Source organism: Ammospiza caudacuta, chromosome 6, assembly GCF_027887145.1.
Source record: "Ammospiza caudacuta isolate bAmmCau1 chromosome 6, bAmmCau1.pri, whole genome shotgun sequence".
Classification (NCBI taxonomy): Eukaryota; Metazoa; Chordata; class Aves; order Passeriformes; family Passerellidae; genus Ammospiza; species Ammospiza caudacuta.
In genome coordinates, this window is record NC_080598.1 from 18,506,740 (window position 1) to 18,524,863 (window position 18,124).

The window sequence follows — 18,124 nt, forward strand, 5'->3', positions numbered from 1 at the left end:
TAGAGACCACCTCTGGACTCTGGAGATATTTTGTAAATTCTGTGTGAGATCTGTGATGTGCCATCACAGTAAAATCAGTGGTGTTGCAAAAAGCCCAGGACTGCCATAACACTTCATTAATGATTCATTAAATTTCAAAACTCATGGTAATACTTTACCTGAATTGCATGCTCTTGCTTTTGTACCCTCTTCCTCACTGCTGTTTGGATCAAAAACTGAAAGGAATGGCAATTTAGAGAGTAGAAAATAAACTAGATTGCAATAATTCACTTTGGTTTTGGTGGCTTTGTAGGAGGCTCTAACAGAAGTAGCTGCAATACTAGGATTGAAGCTCTTTTCTCCATTTAGATGTGGGGTTTTTTCCTTCTGAAATAATGATGTGATAAGGAGAAAATGTTATATTGCAAATCTGTGTGTGGAAAGTGTCTTTTAAACTTTCTTTAAACTACCTTTTCTCCTAGGTAAAGGCAAACGAGTGCAGCCTCCCTGGTCTCCCCCTGAAGGGACAAAACATTCCAGGCTCTGCCTCTACAACAGCCTGACTCGCAGTAAGGTGAGAAAATGAAAGGGAAGTGGGGATTTCCCTAGAAACACAAACAGAGCAGCCATCAAATCCTGTTTCTGAAGTGTTTGCCCTGTCAATAGTCGGGTCGCTGGGTTGTATTTTGTAAATGTTAACAAGCACAAGCCAAGAACTCTGTACCAATCAATTGCATTTGCTGGGCAAGTGTAATGCTATTTACATTAACATATGTACACTACAAGTGTGTGTATCTTTGTGCATACTGCATAATATACAGTTTCAAGTTGTCATGCAAAGTAGCCAGGCATTCAACTGTAATACACATTAGTGTAGGCAGTGTGAGCTGAATAAAATCACAGTTTCTTTATTCAGATGTTGTCTATGTAAAAAACGTCTCACTAATTATGTAGATGCAATATAAAAAGTGTAAAACTTCTTGTGGTCTTGTTTGAAAGTCCTTTGGGAAAGAGGAAATATGAAGAATATTAATTTTACATGGGATGTAATATTGAAGTATCTGTGAACTGATTATAGGGTGTAACCTTTTTCAATGCAAAAGAAAACTTTTACAAAAAGTTGGAGTAGTGCCCTGCTCAGTCCAAATAGTTGTAAGCTGATAGCTTGGTTGATTAGAATGCATAGAACATAAGCAGCCACACCTCATTATCTCTCTCACAGGATAAAGCTAGTGGTGATCTTTAGTTACGGTAAAGTTGAAAATGGAATAACTACTTGTTTTTTGTAATTATAATCCATGTTTTCACGTTCTCATCTCCAAATGGGGTGTTACTGGCCTGAGGTCATGTCTTCAATTTCTTCTGACCATTGTATCTTCCCTTTCAATTAAGGAAGTATTTCAGCCTCAGAATGGAAAAAAGGTCTTGTGGTATTGCTGTGGTCCAACAGTTTATGATGCTTCTCACATGGGACATGCCAGGTACTGCATTCCTTACTTTGATATAGGTGGTAACAGTGCCTAGTGGAAGCAAAAGAGTATTAGAAGAAGGTATTACTCAGATGAGTATATTACTATCAGTGCTTGCAATTCAAGATTAAAAGCACCTTATAATATTTTATCATTGTGGGATTAAAAACTTTCTAATAGATGGGGCAAAGTAAAACTGCTGCACAGTTATTGATTAAGGTTAAAATGGTTTGTGGACAGAATAGATACTGCTGTTTACTGAAAACACCTCTGGGTTGTTTTTTTTTTTTGGTTTTAGGTCCTACATCTCATTTGATATCCTGAGAAGAATCTTAAGGGATTATTTTAAATATGATGTTTTCTATTGTATGAATATTACAGATATTGATGACAAGGTAAGGGGTTTTTTAATCTATTTTTTTGCAAAATTTTTTGCAATCTAAAATGCTCAACTTTTAGAATGGAAGTCAGTCACATGTAATTGCCACTTGATAAGCCAAGATAAATCTTACACTTATTAACTGAGACATACATTTTGTGCACAAAAGCACTGATTTTCTCTGTTTTGTAGCACTCCTATGGTAGCAAACTCTTTAGTGTTGTATAATAATGAATGCTGTCACAAATAATGAAGACTCAGTATTTTAAAGAGATCATTTATTTTCTTTGCCTAATAAGGTAATTCACTGACTCTGTTGAGGTAGCCTATTAACTGTGTATGGTGTGTTTGATTTGTGTTATTGCACATTATTCTTGTAGCTTGTTAAATTTATAGGGAAATGCCTTTTGTAAATAATGGATTTTATCTGCACTTTGTATAACTATGTGTCACTTCACAGAAATATTTTCATGTTTCTGATTTGTAGATCATCAAGAGAGCAAGACAAAATCACCTTTTTGAACGATACAGAGAGAGCAAATGCACACCAGATCAGCTGCTTGAAGATGTTAGAACTGCCTCAGAGGTGAGTGTGGTAATCTCTGCTTGTGTTTTAGGGTTTCACTCAGTAATGTAGGAAAGCATCTAGAGAATGCTTCAGACTTTGCTGCCTCCTTAAACTTTCTGCTTCTTTTAGTTCTGGTACTGCACATGTTAGAAATGTTACTTGAACTGCACATCACTTTGCTTTTTACATTGCTTTAGAATTGACAAATTCTTTAAAAGGCATCTTAGCACTTATTTGTGAGTCCTCAAACAGCATTTGGATGTTTGTGTGTTAGAAATTCAAACTTTAAAAATAATCCTTTAAAAGAGTTTTTGATCAGTGGTCTGTCCATAATCTTTTAAAGCTTGGGAGGTTTCTCCTTTTTACCTTTGATGACCTTGGAAGGAAAAGGCTGGAAAGCTTTAAGGATTTAATAAATTGTGTATTCAGGACTGAAGGTGAGGGAAGGTGATTCTCTGGTAATTTTTAGAGCTACAGATTACAAAGAGATTATCATTCTAATGAATTGAATACAGGGCTGGAAATAGGAGGCTTGGAAATTTTGCCCAACTCTCTTTGCCTGACATACTGCCTAAACATTGCATTTAATCTCTCCCTGTTTCACATTAAAGCTTGTCCTTTTCAAATTCGTGGTAATCAGCTGTGCAATTAAGGTGATCAGCTGCACAGAAAATGAAAACAGCAGTAATTATGATGATGATGTAGTGATTTATGAAGTCTTTCTGAAAAAATGAAATTGGGTACAAACTAAAGTCTTGTGATTGCACCATTATTTCTGATGAGGAGCATATTTCATATTTCAGTAGTTGATGTCAAAGCTTTTTCTGTGGCACAATGTCTTATTCATCACTAGCAAGGTACAATGTGGCTAAGATAATATCCTGTGTATGGAGCATGGTGCTGCTGTACTGCAGTTGGCTTTCTAATTTATTTTTTTTAATTGTAGCTCTTTTCAGTTAAACTAAATGAAACGACAGACCCAGATAAGAAGCAAATGTTGGAAAGAATTCAAAATGCAGTCAAGTCTGCTTTTGACCCTCTACAAGAAGCTCTCCAAGCAAAGCTCCCTGCTGAAGAGATCAGCAGATGTCATGAGGTAAGTTTGAGCTCCTTTTTATATTTTATATTTGGCTTATAATTGTTAGGAGGTTTAAAAATATTGTGTAGCTTGTAGTAATTCCCTGAGACGTATGGAACCTTTAATTAATAAAAAGAGAAATGATGGGACTGAATTTTTAGTACTTTGCACTCAATACAGGAAATTTGATTCTTCAGTTCAACTACAGACTTTTTGGATGCTGTTTTTATCAATAACTTTTTTTTAACCTTTTCAATGAGGATTTTGCTCTTTTATGTACTTACACTTTCTCTTTAACTTTTTTGTCTTGATGAATTAATTTCATTATAGGTTACTGAACACACATTTCTGATGTTCCAATACTGGTGTCAGTTTTCCACACAAGTGTTTGTTATCGGAGAGGAAAATACCTCCCCCAAAGTTGTGTTCAGGATTATTTTTATGAAAAACAATTACATTTAGTGACAAATATTCATGTTCACTTTATGGTTCTGTCCAGTAATCAAGTCAGTCAGTATAACTATTTTTAGTAGTTATTGTCTTTTTGTAAATTATTTCCATTTTTATCTTCTCTTGCTTTCAGATTATTTGTGATAAGTACTGTGGGGTACATGTGGTTATGTGCTCCCTTCTTGAGAAGAACCTGTCTCTGAATTATGTTACTTTTTTTTTTAAAGCCCAGCTATTCTAATATCAAGTGCTTTTATAAAAGGCTATACTGATCTAATGGAATTTTTAAAAACCCTAAAATCTAAGCAATCATACATTCTGCATTATATCCTAGTGTCAGAAATAGAAATCCTTTCATATAAGACTAAAAGGCATCCTTGCTGATGTCCAAATTAGTCTTTCAGACACTTTTTAGCAATGTGCACAGTAAGGCCTCTTTTTAGATTATCCAGTAGCAGTGGTGGAACAGAAAATGTAATACAACTGCAGGTCCCATCTGGTGTTTACAGCATAAGCTCCAGATGCCTATTGAAGTGAGCAGTATCAAAACAGATACCACTTAACAGTTTGTCTTCCTTGCCGTGGTTGTTTCATCTATATCTATGAAGAACAATATGATAAAAATATGGTAGAAACCTGCATTACTCTGTATTCACAATTAAGTGTCTCATTGCACATGTCTTATTCTTTATTTCTCTTTCTCTGTTAAGAATAAGATCTTTCTGCACAATTTAAACAGGGCAAGTCTTGGATCAGGTGCTCTTATGATTATTGTTTTCTAGACACTATTGGAAGAAGCCAAAGATTTGCTGTCTGACTGGCTGGACTCAAAATTTGGCAGTCAGGTGACTGACAATTCCATATTCTCAAAGCTCCCCAAATTCTGGGAAGGGGAATTTCATAAAGATATGGAAGCACTCAACGTAAGTAAATGAACTGTTTTCTCTTCTAAATATGTTTGTGCCATGCCTTAGAGTACCCAGAAGACAATTTAGCTCCTTATTAGCTTTCAAGAATCTCATATTTCAGCCTTATTGAAAATTACTTTAATATTAATAGATAGGTGTTAAATTAGCACTTGCTCTGTTTCCATCCAACAATCTTAAATCTGTTGTGGTTATTGTTGCACATCACTTAATGTGTGCTCTCCTTGCCATTCTTCTGCTGCAACATGGGGAAATAATTATAAATTGGTCCAAAAAAGTTTGAGCTGGAACCTGTTGGCTGCACAAGAGATCCCTGCCAACCTCAGCATTTAGACTGCCTACTTAAGAGTATTCAGCCATTAAGAAATTATGTGATGGTAACCACCAAGAAGAGATTTGTCTGTTACACATAAAATGTTGTGTTGTAGTTCAGGTCAGTGAAGGTTGATTTATTTACCTGCAAATCAGAGGGACTTGCTGTCTCTTCTGTCAGAAGAGCTGGAATCCCCTCAAAGGCTGAGGAAAAGTGGCCACAGCACATTGGCTCAGAGCAGAAAGCTTGAAATAGGAGTGTTGGATTTTATTATCACTTGCTTTTGAGCAAAATTGTAACCAATACATAACATATATGTTTAGTGCATATTTCCATATATATATATTTAATTCTGCTTTTTATCTCTAGGTTTTACCTCCAGATGTTTTAACACGGGTTAGTGAATATGTGCCAGAAATTGTGGATTTTGTGAAGAAGATTGTGGATAATGGTTATGGGTAAGTTTGCTACCTGATGCTCAAATGATTGCTTTCAGCTGTGAGCTGTTTTCTCTGTTTCCATCTGCAACAGTAGTCTTTGCCAGGAGCCGTTCTTCATCAAATAAAGAAATTTCAGGTTTCTTTGCAAAAAGCTGTTATTTTTACCTGATGTGCTTCTTATGATGTACTATAGGGTGAAATCCTTGTTCATTAAAGTCAAAGTCCCATTCACTTGAACTGTGTTTGATTGCTAGTCTTCCTCAAACATTGTCCAAAATTGACGTGTAATAGTTAGAAATCAGTTGCAAATAACATAAGAACTACAACTTGTAAAAATTTATGACTGTTTCTTGATACCTCTCAAAAGCTTAACAATAGCTGCTGTTTTCTCTTCAAATAATTTTATTATAACTTCCAACAATTTCTCCAAAGCCTTCATATGGTAAGGCCTTAAAACATAGGCTCACCTAAGTCATATTTACAATACTGAGCAGTACCATAATGTGAGTGGAGTTACTAGAAAACTCATGGGAGTCATTTTGGGGATAAAACTCACTTAAGTTGTGATAGAAAGTTAGCTAAATAATGATCTTTAACTTTTCAGGTATGTGTCTAATGGATCTGTATACTTTGATACTATGAAGTTTGATGCCAGTGAAAAACACTCCTATGCTAAGTTGGTGCCTGAAGCTGTAGGTGATCAGAAAGCTCTTCAAGAGGGTGAAGGTAAAGATTTGCTCAGTTGCTGAAGAAACTGATGATGTATTGGTCTCTTCAGCTGGTTTCACTGACATTTGGATCAGTCACAATCAGAGCTTAATGATTTACCTGCTGCACTCCCTTTACCAATTTCTTTGCCGAAGTTTTGTAGCTTGAGCCAGTACTTTCCTGAAAGTTTTTAATTGGAAAATACCAAGAAATGTTATTAATCCTAGGATGGTTTGGGGTTGCTTTTTATTTGTTAGTGAGGGATTTTTTGGTCAGAATTGTGAATAACTCAGTCATTTGGCCATAGCCCAGTTATTTGCCCATTCGTTTGGCTCAGAGTAGGAGCAAAGACTTGAACCTGGATCTTCCACATGCCAGACACGAGTTTTCCATATCAGGCTGGGGTTATTTCATGACAAATATTTGGGTTCCTCTTTACTACTGAGAGCTCTTTGTTGTGTTTAAACAAATCCAAATATAGATTTTTTTGAATAAAGCTATAGCAGAGGATTAACTTAAATTGCTCAGTAAATGGAGCTCATTAGTTATCTGCTCCTAAAGTTGTATAGTTTTAGCAAATCATGCAGAAAGTTTACAAAAAAAATATTAAAAGATTTTTTTATAGTACTCTTACCAGGTGAAATCAGGACACTCATAGAGCAGTAGGTAACAGAGGAGTAAATGTAGTTATTGAACAAATACCAACTATTCTGTGCAGCAGCTGAGATTAGGGAAGAAATATTCTATTATCAGATTGTATGTGCAGATTAAGACAATCATAGTCTCAATTTAGATCCATCTAACTTTGGAATGAATTGAATCTGCGGTCTTACTTGTATATGTTTATGGGTTTTTTTCTTTCTGTATTTCTTTTTCTATAACTGCAGTATTGGATTTGTGCTTGGTAAGAGAATGTAGATGTGCAGCTGATACTTGTCAGCCAAACATTAACCAAACCCCAAAGGATTATCAAGGTTAATAATGAGGATTTTTGAGGGTTCAATGATTTGGGCGTTTGTGTTTTGGGGTTTTGTTGTTTTGGGATTTTCTTAAGGTTATTTTTATGTGAGATAGAGCAATGCCAAAAATCAGTAATGCTGGTATAAAATGTATACATTTACATTTTCCCTTTTGAAAGGTGACCTGAGCATCTCAGCTGATCGCTTAAGTGAGAAGCGTTCTCCAAATGATTTTGCTTTATGGAAGTCCTCCAAGCCAGGAGAGCCCTCATGGGACTCTCCATGGGGAAAGGTAAGGAAGGACTTTATAATAAGGATTTGGATTTTCTTCGCTTATTTAAGTAGCAGAGTTACACAAGTTTTTTTTGCCTCATTTCATATTAACACCGTATAAATTGTGGAGATTATATATTCAGTCCTAAGGTTCTGTGGTTAGCGTTCATTTAATAATCTAGAATGTGTATCAAGTGTGATACATTTTAAGCAGAAGTTTGCATGCAGGGTCAGCATGGCTGTTACTTGTTGTTTGGCCTCTGTTAATAGACAAGCTTTATCTGCAGTAAATTCTGTTTCCTTTTTTTGCCCTTGTGATCAAAGATATTAGTGTAGCTTTTAAAAGAACAGTAAGAAAGATAATCAGAACATTACAGGCTGGATTGCCAGGCTGAATCTTTTAATCAGTTTCCTTTTGTGAAGCTGAGATTGATAATCTTTTTTACTCTTAGTAACAGCATGAGGAAATGAGACAGGGGCAGGAGAGGAAGACAGTCACTAGTAACCAAGTAATGCCTTTTTGTTAACAGGGTCGTCCAGGTTGGCACATTGAATGTTCTGCCATGGGTGGATCTGTTCTAGGAGAGTCGATGGACATTCATGGAGGAGGCTTTGATCTCCGATTTCCTCACCATGACAATGAACTGGCTCAGTCTGAGGTGAACAAACTGACCTTCCTGCAGTGATAGGGCAACGTGCTTTGCTTTGACTGCAACTTACACAAATCCCTAATTCAGCTTTTCAACTTGATGTGTGTTTTGTACAAACACAAATTTTGATTCTCAGGATTTTATTCTCTCAGTTTTCCTACTTCATATGTATGTAAACAGTCTTTTAAACATTTCTTTGGGTTTTGTTTTTTTCCTGCAGGCATATTTCGAAAATGATCACTGGGTTCGGTATTTTCTGCATACTGGTCACTTAACAATTGCTGGCTGTAAAATGTCCAAATCTTTGAAGAATTTCATTACCATAAAAGATGCACTGAAGAAACACACAGGTAAAAATTATTTTGGAATGGGAATGGCTTTGATGTACTTTGAGTGGTGACTGTGATAATTTTTTTATTCAGGGTAACTTCAGGTGTCTTCTTTGCTAACTTTAGAACAGCTTCCTTGTTCTTCTCATCCTTGTTGGTATTTATCAGCATGGATGGTAGTGGTTGTGGTTTTTTTTGGTAGATGTAGTGATAGTAAAGAATTTAAAGATTATGTTCTTAGCCACTGCAGTATTGGAGTCCATGAAAGTGTTACAGCTTATAAAAACTTTCCTTGTTTATTTTAAACCTGCTACTAGCACGACAGTTACGGCTGGCTTTCCTCATGCACTCTTGGAAGGATACACTGGATTATTCAAGTAATACCATGGAGTCAGCTATTCAGTATGAGAAGTTTATGAATGTAAGTTTTCCATTTCTTCTCCAGCTCTCTAATCTTTGTGTTGCCATGTATGTTTCAAGGAACAGAACTCCAAGGATATGCAGGCCATATTCCCAGACTGGGTTTGCTTTCTGAATCCATCAGGTGGGATGGCACAGTGCTTATTTAGATACCATCAAACTCTCAAGTCCTGTAAATCCCACTGACTGCTACATTTCTCTGCAGTTGGGTGCTCTCTCCAAGTTTTGACATCTCTGAGCAGCTTGGCACTTACACACAAGATCAATTTCTCAGTTGCTTATAGAGCTCAGTCCAACAGACACTCTCTAACATTTCTACCAGGTCAGGCTTTACACAAATGTAGCCAAAGGGGAAGAAGGAATATTGTTCCCACTTTGTCTCCTCACCACAAACATTGAGCCATTGCCTCTGTGCCTTGAGTGAGAGGTTAGGTACAGTTCCTGCCCCTGGTTAGTTTGGAACCATAATTTAAACTCACATTTCCCACAAGGACACTGTACAGCAGTTTGAAATTGTTGATCTTGGTCTCTCCAGCTGTAGCTGTTCTGCTTTTTATGTAAAATGTTTGGTTTGGGCCACAGATCAGGTTAAAATGACTTTTTACTGAGCTGGATGCCCATTCATAACAGATCCTTTATAGAAAGTTATTTTATTCTTCAGCTTCTATTTTTAGCAACACACTTTAAAATCTGCCATAAGAACTGCTGCCTAAACATTTTTAAAAGGTTTTTTGTGTGAGCAGCTTGGTGTTAGAGTATCATAGGGTATCATGTAGTAACAGGGCAAGAGATAAAAATGAATTGCAGTCCAACTGTGATTGACAGAGTTATGCAAAATTACTTCATTGGGTTTTATGGTCTTGAGAAACATCATTATATCCTGGCTGAAACAGCATTGAACCCATAAAGTTTAGGAGTCTCATTAAGAAATAACGACCCCTTTCATAGTAAGTATTGGTTATGTGTAATTGAAACCAACTTCTACCTATATTCTTCTTTTCCAGGAGTTTTTTTTGAATGTGAAGGATATTCTTCGAGCTCCCACTGATGTGACAGGCCAGTTTCAGAAATGGGAAAATCAAGAAGTAGAGCTGAACAAAAAGTGAGAGGAGCGTTCCTACTTATCTCTGAATTGTGTCACTTCATCTTTGATTCTTTTTCCTTACCATATCACTTACAATGTGAAGAGTGATATTTATGTCTGTAGCATTCCCACTTAACATACCAATTCTTCACAAGCAATCATTTTAATCTTGGGACAGCTTTATGAAGGATAGATTAAATTGTTAATTTCCCTTTTGTTTATGTTAAGTACACTGGCATGCCTCATTGCCATGTTTGTGAAGGGAAAGAACTCATTTGTTAGATAGCTGTCATTTTCTTCACTATGTGAAATCTTGTTTTGTCTCTGAGAAATGACCAATAATTCACAGTGTATACAACTGGAAATATTATACTGGAAAAACAGTATTTTACATATTTCAAAGTATAGTAAGCTATCTGTAACAAACAGAAGTTAAATGACCTGACTAAACCATCAAAGATCAGTGCCAGTGCTTGAAAATATGTTGTTGAGGCAATTATACAAATTTTGCAGTCTTTTAACTTCTATAACAAAACAACCATTATTATTTGTAATGCAGACACCTTCCTAAATGAATTCCTTTTTGTCTGAAATTTAAAATAGAGGCATCTTGCATGGCAGTGCTAAAATTGTTTCCTAGTTCAGTTCACTGTTGTGGTCACTAATGTTACTATTGAAGGATTAAGTGCAGATGTTTCTGTGTAGCGATATGCTCTGAAAATTTTATCTTCAATTTGAGGTTGGTGGAGAGAACCCCTTTATTTCAAAAGGTGGGAGACAATAAGTAATGGAGAGGTCAAAAGGAAGGGATAAAGAAGTGGGAGAAATAGATGATGTGCTTTGTGGATATTTGGTTTTGTCTCCTTTCTTCTACCACTTCTTTTTTCTTGGAAAAAGTACATTGTCTGAAGCCCTAAAACCTTTGTGTCATGAAATGATACTTAATATTTATTATATTGTATTATTTATTATACCTACTAACATGTCACTAACATGAAAAGATTTGCATTAATTTATTCCTTTTATCTACTTATAATATTTTCATGACAATTTACTTTGTGTTAGCTTCCAAATTGGTGCTTCTTCCTGGAAAGCTTCTAAACAGAGAACTTGGCTGGTACACAGGGATAGGAGAGCAATACTGTAAAGAAAGTAATAAAAAGAAGATACTAAATAAGCAATTTATACTGCTTAAAAAAAAACAACAAACTTGGATGAAAAGGCCAGTTGCTGAAAAATTGTTTGATGTAATTTGTGTGGTTAGTTGTTACCAATTAGATTATGCTGCCTGTCTTTGTCTATAGCAGTAAAACAGGATCATGATAATGCCTTTTTTCTTGTTCATCTGTTTCTTTCAAATACAAACTACAACCACCAAAAAGTTATCTTACTTTTAGGTCCCCTTGCTCTTCTAACAGAGACTTTTCAGAGTACATTGCAGGGTTTTTGTCATGAGTAGTTAAAAAGAATCTTTTTTGTCTCAGTTTTTACGAGAAGAAAGCAGCAATTCACGAAGCACTGTGTGACAATGTTGACACCCGCTCGGTTTTAGAAGAAATGCGCTCGTTAGTCAGCCAGAGTAACTCCTATATTGCTGCAAAGAAATCCTCCAGACAGATGCCAAACAGACTTCTTTTAGAAAACATCAGCTCCTATCTCACTCAAATGCTAAAGGTATGTAACAGCAAGGAGTAATGTTGCTATTGCACTGTGCAGTTATAACTTGTATTTTCAAGTATGGAGGGATCTGTACAGTCTTTGTTTAAATCTTACAGGAAACTAGAGATCCTCCACACATCCCCCAGCCAAAACAACCCAAGCTGCAGTGAGTGCAGGAGCAATTCTGAGTTCTCCATATTGCATTATGTTTTCAGCTAATGTTTTTTTTTTGAATAGTGGAGAGCCCCTAATACGTTCAAGAGAAATTAGCTAGTAGAAAAAATGAGGTCAGAATCTGACATCTTTAAAGCTAAATCTGAAAGCCAATGCTTTGTATGGTGTATGTATGTATCAATTACAGATCATCATCAGAGCATCAATTTGTATGTATCAATTACAAATCAGAACCTCATCTTAACAGAGTTGTGAATTCTGGGTTAAATGAGATCTATTTGAATGCCTAGTATGTGTGATTTTGCTTAGTTTTCACATACCTGTGAATTGATGTGTACAATCTTTTGTTTTTCCTTTACCAGATTTTTGGTGCCATAGAAAGTGATGATGCAATTGGTTTTCCTGTTGGAGGGACTAGTCAAAACATAAATGTAAGTGAAGGACAAAATGCACTAAACAAAATTACTCTGTATCCTCTGAGAGCTTAGGTTAAAGTGATGACATTACTGATATGTAGCTGAATTGCATTCTTTTTGCTTTTAGCTTTTGAATCTGATGTAATTAATTGGCTTAGGAAGCAGGATTTTTATTTTACAAGCACTGGGGTTTTTATAGGTTTGTTTGATTTAATGACAGACAAATTGTATAGCAACCAGAAAAGGAATTATCTTGTCTCCTGAATGATGAGTCTGTTTCCTAAACCACATGTGAACTACAGGCAGCACATGTTACAGTCTAAAGACTCATTACAAGTATTTGTATGCTAAGTAGTTTCAAAAATGTAATTATACTGATTAAACTTCTTTGTGGTACACCAGAAACCAGCCTGGAGGCAGCTGGAGTTTTATCCACATTTCAATCTTTTCTTCTGATCTCATTTGCGGACACAGTTCTTATGTGGCTTTCAAAGGCTGTTTTGCTTTAGTCACCCAACAGTTTTAGGTGCAGAATTTTTCTGGAAATACCTGAGGGGTAGCTGATGAAAATGCTGGTGGGCTCTGGAATACCTGGAATGTTTTCTGGTGCAGGCAGGATAAATAACTCCATGTGAAAGCTATCCACCCTTAGTTCATGCCAAAAATCTCTTGTGGACGCATCAGTGCTGTTTTACAAATATTTTTCTGCATTAAAGGTGTGACCATGCACCTTTGTGTTCCTCCTTAGGAGGAGTAAATTAAACATTTCTGGTGTAAAAAAAAGGCTTAACTTCTTAGTCATCAAAGAATTGGCAAGCTTGCTTATGGTTCGAAGAATGGGAATGAACACTCATCCCATAATTGCCAATGTAAATACTTCTATTTGTGGAAATTTCCATTAATAATGTAATAAGGAAGATGTTCTGTATTGCCTACATAACCCATCAACAGTGATTTTTAAATTTAGGTCAGATTTTTTTTGAATTTCAGAAGAAAGGTAGAACTTAAACACTTACCTTTTTAGGGAAAATGAAAATTAAATTTGTATTTAACACTTCAGGCAGTGTTTCCAATAGATATGCTTTATGGAAGGATTGGTGATAGCTTGAGGCTGTCCTTTCTTTAAAATAGCACTGCCAAGGGTAGTAGAGTGAGAAGAATCTTGTGCAAAAAAAAAAAAAATCCTGTGCTAACACATGTTGTTGCCCACAAAAACTGGATTTGTTACCCATGTGCAACAAGCCGGTAATTACACCCTCAAGAGCAACATTGATTATTTGTTTCAGAGTTGTGCAAGTCTGGATGCTCGGTGGTATTCCACAAATCAAGCACACCAACTATCAAAACATTTTACTATTTATGCATTTTGGCAAACAAAGCAACTTGTGTTCACTGGCTACAAGTTATGTAATTCTCTTATTAATTTGTATTCTATCCCCTCTTGGTTAATAATTTTCTTGCTTCCCATGCTAATTAGTCTGCATGCTCAGTCTTTCTGTTCTTGTGAGTTGTTGGTCCCTGAGTTGGTGTTTGAAATTACCTTTTACCCAGCGGGGGCTGATTCAGCACAGTTGCTGACTTGGCTTTATGAGTTTCTTCCTTATCTTGGGAGTTCTGCCAAGCGTCCTTGTGGCCTGTAAATTCTTTGTGGCATTCTTTGTGTCCACTATCAGTGGTCCATCCTTCTGCCCCAGTTTTGTTAACTTCCCCTAAGGTCTGAGATCATTGTAGCATGTCTAGGCCCTAAACCTTAACAAGGCAATTCTACCAACAAGTAGTTTGTTTTTGTAAAGCCTGGGCATCACTTTTAGAATTTGCAGTTAGCTGCTGTCTGTTTCAGGGATTACATCTCCCTTCTTATTGATTAGGCTTGAAAGAATACAAAAAACAAACATTAAAGAACATCCTTTCTTCAGAAAGTTTTACACATTCCACATTTGTTAGCACAGTTGTCAGAAGAATCTTGTGCTAACAATTCTTACACTCAAGAAGCTTTTGTCTTTATCACCCAGATCATTACTAGTGTTAAGCATTATAATACAAAAATGCATAATATCACAAATATTTTGGCTGTTTCATTAAATATTATACTGTCTTTCAGTCTTCCATGCAAATTCTTATTTATCTTAGCACAAATTCAAGGAGGTGAATTTCCAAGGTTCAAGAACTTTTCATTAGTTACAGAAGGCTGTGGGTCAGGCCAGTTGTTCCCTTGTCTAAATTAGAGATGAAAGAACCAATTGAGTCAGTATCTCCAAAAAATACATAATCCAATTCAGAAGTGCTGAAAGAAAAACTAACTTAATTACCATGGGTCAGTAATTTACTTGAAAAGTGTATGTAAGATATTTGAAGTCAGAAAGCCTCAGTTCCATAATATCATTTTCCAAGTGAATTCAGCATTTCTCTCAAGTTAGTTGTTGTGGAAATAAAAATCTTTCATCTTTAAATGACTGATAAAGTAATGACAGTGTCTGCTTTCCCCATACCACTTTATTTCCATGAAGAGGTATTTCCAGTGCAGTGGGGGAGTGGAGATGTGACTGTTCCTCACTTTCCAGTCTCTTCCTTGGGCCAGACTTGTCAGCACTGGATCTGATTATGAAGCTGATCGCAGTGTTCACATTTATGAAAGGTTGTAACAGAACTCCTTGGTTCTTTTCTTAGGAGCACTTTTCCATCATGACAGACTATCTTGTCCCTTAATTGCACAGAAATTTGTCATGGAAATTAAACAGACAGGAAAGACGTGTGGAAATTGTAGAGGAGACAAAAGTTGGCATTTTTTTTCTCTCTTCCCCACCCTCCAAAGTAATTAAACTTTTAGTTTAGGCTTTCCCCCAAGGGCCTGGCTTTTCCTCTTGGGATTCCAGAGAAGTGTAGTTATTGTGTAGTTGTACTACTGATCTGTAGTTGTTTTTGTAGCTCATCTGTAGTTGTTTTTGTTGCTGTTTACTAACTGCTTGCTGCTGCTGTTCACTGCCATTGAGACCAGACTCACAGGACCTTTTCTCTGAGATTTTGTGCCTAGTGTTTACTTACACCTGAAATAATTCAACAGTAATCTTTCCCCACTTCTGGTGGGAGAGGGAGTTGTAAGAGGAATATAGAGAATTGCACAGTCTGTGCAATTAGCATAAGCTAAAAATCTCAGGAACAAATCTGGGTTCTAATGAAAATTAGTCCTAATAAGTTTGACATGGTATTATTATCTGATAAACAGCTGGGCCTAAGACAACACAGTACATGAAAGAGCAAATTTATCTGAGGGCTGTTTTTATCCCTGCACTGCATTATAGTTAGCTGGATTGTGGCATGACCTTGTGGAAGTGATGAATCTAACTGAAAGGAGGTGAAAAAGGAATGGAGAGGCTGAACTTGACAAGCTGATTTTATCTTCACAAAATTGACAGCTAATGCAAATTTTAATCTATCCTTTGACATCAATAGAGCAATGACAATTTTTATTGATACACATCTGCCTTGAGGGTCAGATTCCATCCAACAGCACATAAATATGAAGTGGGTAGGGACATGTTTTATATCTAAATGATGATTAACTAACTATGGAAATAATGATCCTGCAGATTGAGTCTACAGTGATGCCATACCTCCAAGTTCTTTCTGAGTTCAGAGAAGGAGTGCGACAAATCGCCAGAGAGAAGAAAGGTGAGAGTTCACTTTTTCCTGTGCATGAGACTTTTCTGTACTTTCCTGAACTTTTCCTGCACATGAGACTTGGAGATCATAAGAACCAAACTGGGGGACAGGATGGAGCTGTGGGTGTGAGGCAGCTGATAGTCTCTCCTTCTTTAGAGAATAAAAGTAAGGCATCTTTAAATCAGAGCTGCTTTGAATTTTTGCATCTCTGCTGCCTGTCTCTTTAATTTGGGTATCCTTTTAGGCTGCTAAACTAATTTTCATATCCTAAAGAATCTAAAAGTTCTGGAATGATGAGGTGTAGCTGCTGTTTTTCTAGGTTAGGGTGCTCCCTTCTTTATAAGTATGAAAGTACCCATGATCTCTTCCCTGGGGAGCTTGCATTTTCTTGAAAGTGCAGATTGCTACACAATAATAGTGTCTGCATTTAAATAGCCCAAGATGTTCACTATTTGTTAGAATAGTTGGAATTGTAGCTCCCCTGATGGTAATTGAGTGTTTTCTTTGGAGAATTCATCTGGGAGTTTGCTAGAAGTTTCAGGTGCCTTTTTTAAATCCCTCTGAAAAGCTTTGATCATGCTGTGTCTGTTGGCAGCAGAACTACATAGTGTTAACAAGGTTGTTCCTTTAGCATTCTTTGATTTTACTGATATTTCCTAATGGAGGAGCTCTTACTATTTTCTGTTGTTCCCTGTGGAATTTTGCATGTCTTCAACATGTGTTTGGTTCTTGTTTTCTTAAAACTTTGACACTGGGATTTGTATGTGAAGGCAAAACAGGGCATGTTTTTTTATATACATAAAACGTACGAGTAACCCATATATTACACAGAAACAAAAAATTACTTGTGGTGTTTGGTAACCTATTCAGCTGGAAAAGACTCTGAACTCTCATTCTGCTACTGTTTGGAGTTCTTCCAAAGCTGATAAGTTTACATTAAAAGCACAAACTGTATTTGCTAATGTAACTACTTTGTTATTATTGTCAAACTCTTATAGGCCTAATTGATGCTGAGAAACAGGCTTAGTAATAAGTTCCAATAGTTCCAATAGTAAATATTTTCTGTAACTTGAATTAATTCAAGAGGTTTGTGTGTATATCCTCAGCCAAAAATGTGAGCTTTATTAGTCTTTTAGTATTTAACATACTTCTTCATATGAAGCTTTTTTTTTCCCCTTGCTTTATGATGGTTGAGCTAAATTGATCATTGCTTTTAGCAGTGGTAAGGTTTAAATATCACAGAGATCATTTTTAGAACACACTTGGCTCAAATGCTTACTGGCACTTGAGTTTCCTGCTTGGAAGGCAGTGATTTTTTGCCTGAAATACACTGGACAGTGAGAATCAAACTGGATCTAGTGGCTGCTTGGTTGGGGTATGGAGCACTCCGCAATTTGACCAGGGAGGCACCTTTCTTTTAAACTATATGATATATGGAAGCTGACTGGTGGTTGGCAGGACCTGCACTGACATACTACAGATTTCTTTCCCTTCCCCTATTAAATTCTTGCTTGCAGGAAGCATTAAATTACTGTAAAAGTTGTTCTGATTAGTGGCTGGGGATATTGCCTCTGCATGGCTGTAGGCATAGGGAGTTTCCCCATCGTAGCCTGTTGCTGGCAGGGTTGTGTTAGATATTATTTAAAACAATCAGTATTGCTTTAAGTATTCTCAGATGTTAAATAAAAAACATGTGGCTCTGTAAACCTCTGTTACAAATTTTCCCATCCACACACATGCACTTTCAAAATGTATCTACAAAACATTTCACAGAATAGCCATTTTTAAAGCTATGGTTTTTAATAATAATCAAAATATATGTACTCTGCAAAAATGTTACATCATCCAGAATGGGTAGCATTCAAATATGGACTTAGTAATTCTCACAGTGCCCACTGCACCTTCTGCCCTCTTCCAAATATGTCAGGAGTTGACCGGAACTGGGACGAACTCTCTCATTGTAGCATTGCCTGCTCTTGTCTTTTGCTGCCAGTCTTTATATCCAGCATTCTCTAGATGTTTTTCAAGCTCTTCTTTTCCTTCCCATCACAGTGTTCTGATTCACAACATCTCAGCATCTGTTTCACATCTGATGCTCTTTGGCTTGAAATTCACAGAAAATGTGAAGAGGTCTGGGGAATAGTCACAGGCCCAAGGAGTGTCCATCTGCTGGGGTGTTGGTGGGCACTG

General features: G+C 36.5%; 1 protein-coding gene across 2 annotated transcripts in view; it reads left to right on the forward strand.

The window, feature by feature from the left end:
* CARS1 (cysteinyl-tRNA synthetase 1) overlaps positions 1 to 18,124 on the forward strand; it is a 33,254-nt gene that overhangs the window by 7,470 nt on the left and 7,660 nt on the right. For both annotated transcript variants that reach the window (XM_058806354.1, XM_058806355.1), the window contains exons 2-17: positions 462 to 553; positions 1,372 to 1,460; positions 1,747 to 1,843; positions 2,315 to 2,413; positions 3,342 to 3,491; positions 4,706 to 4,846; positions 5,532 to 5,620; positions 6,207 to 6,328; positions 7,449 to 7,561; positions 8,073 to 8,201; positions 8,413 to 8,542; positions 8,839 to 8,942; positions 9,946 to 10,043; positions 11,510 to 11,699; positions 12,221 to 12,289; positions 15,862 to 15,943. In XM_058806354.1, the coding sequence (XP_058662337.1) occupies positions 462 to 553; positions 1,372 to 1,460; positions 1,747 to 1,843; positions 2,315 to 2,413; positions 3,342 to 3,491; positions 4,706 to 4,846; positions 5,532 to 5,620; positions 6,207 to 6,328; positions 7,449 to 7,561; positions 8,073 to 8,201; positions 8,413 to 8,542; positions 8,839 to 8,942; positions 9,946 to 10,043; positions 11,510 to 11,699; positions 12,221 to 12,289; positions 15,862 to 15,943 (1,794 nt within the window). The remainder of the gene's footprint in view (positions 1 to 461; positions 554 to 1,371; positions 1,461 to 1,746; positions 1,844 to 2,314; positions 2,414 to 3,341; positions 3,492 to 4,705; positions 4,847 to 5,531; positions 5,621 to 6,206; positions 6,329 to 7,448; positions 7,562 to 8,072; positions 8,202 to 8,412; positions 8,543 to 8,838; positions 8,943 to 9,945; positions 10,044 to 11,509; positions 11,700 to 12,220; positions 12,290 to 15,861; positions 15,944 to 18,124) is intronic.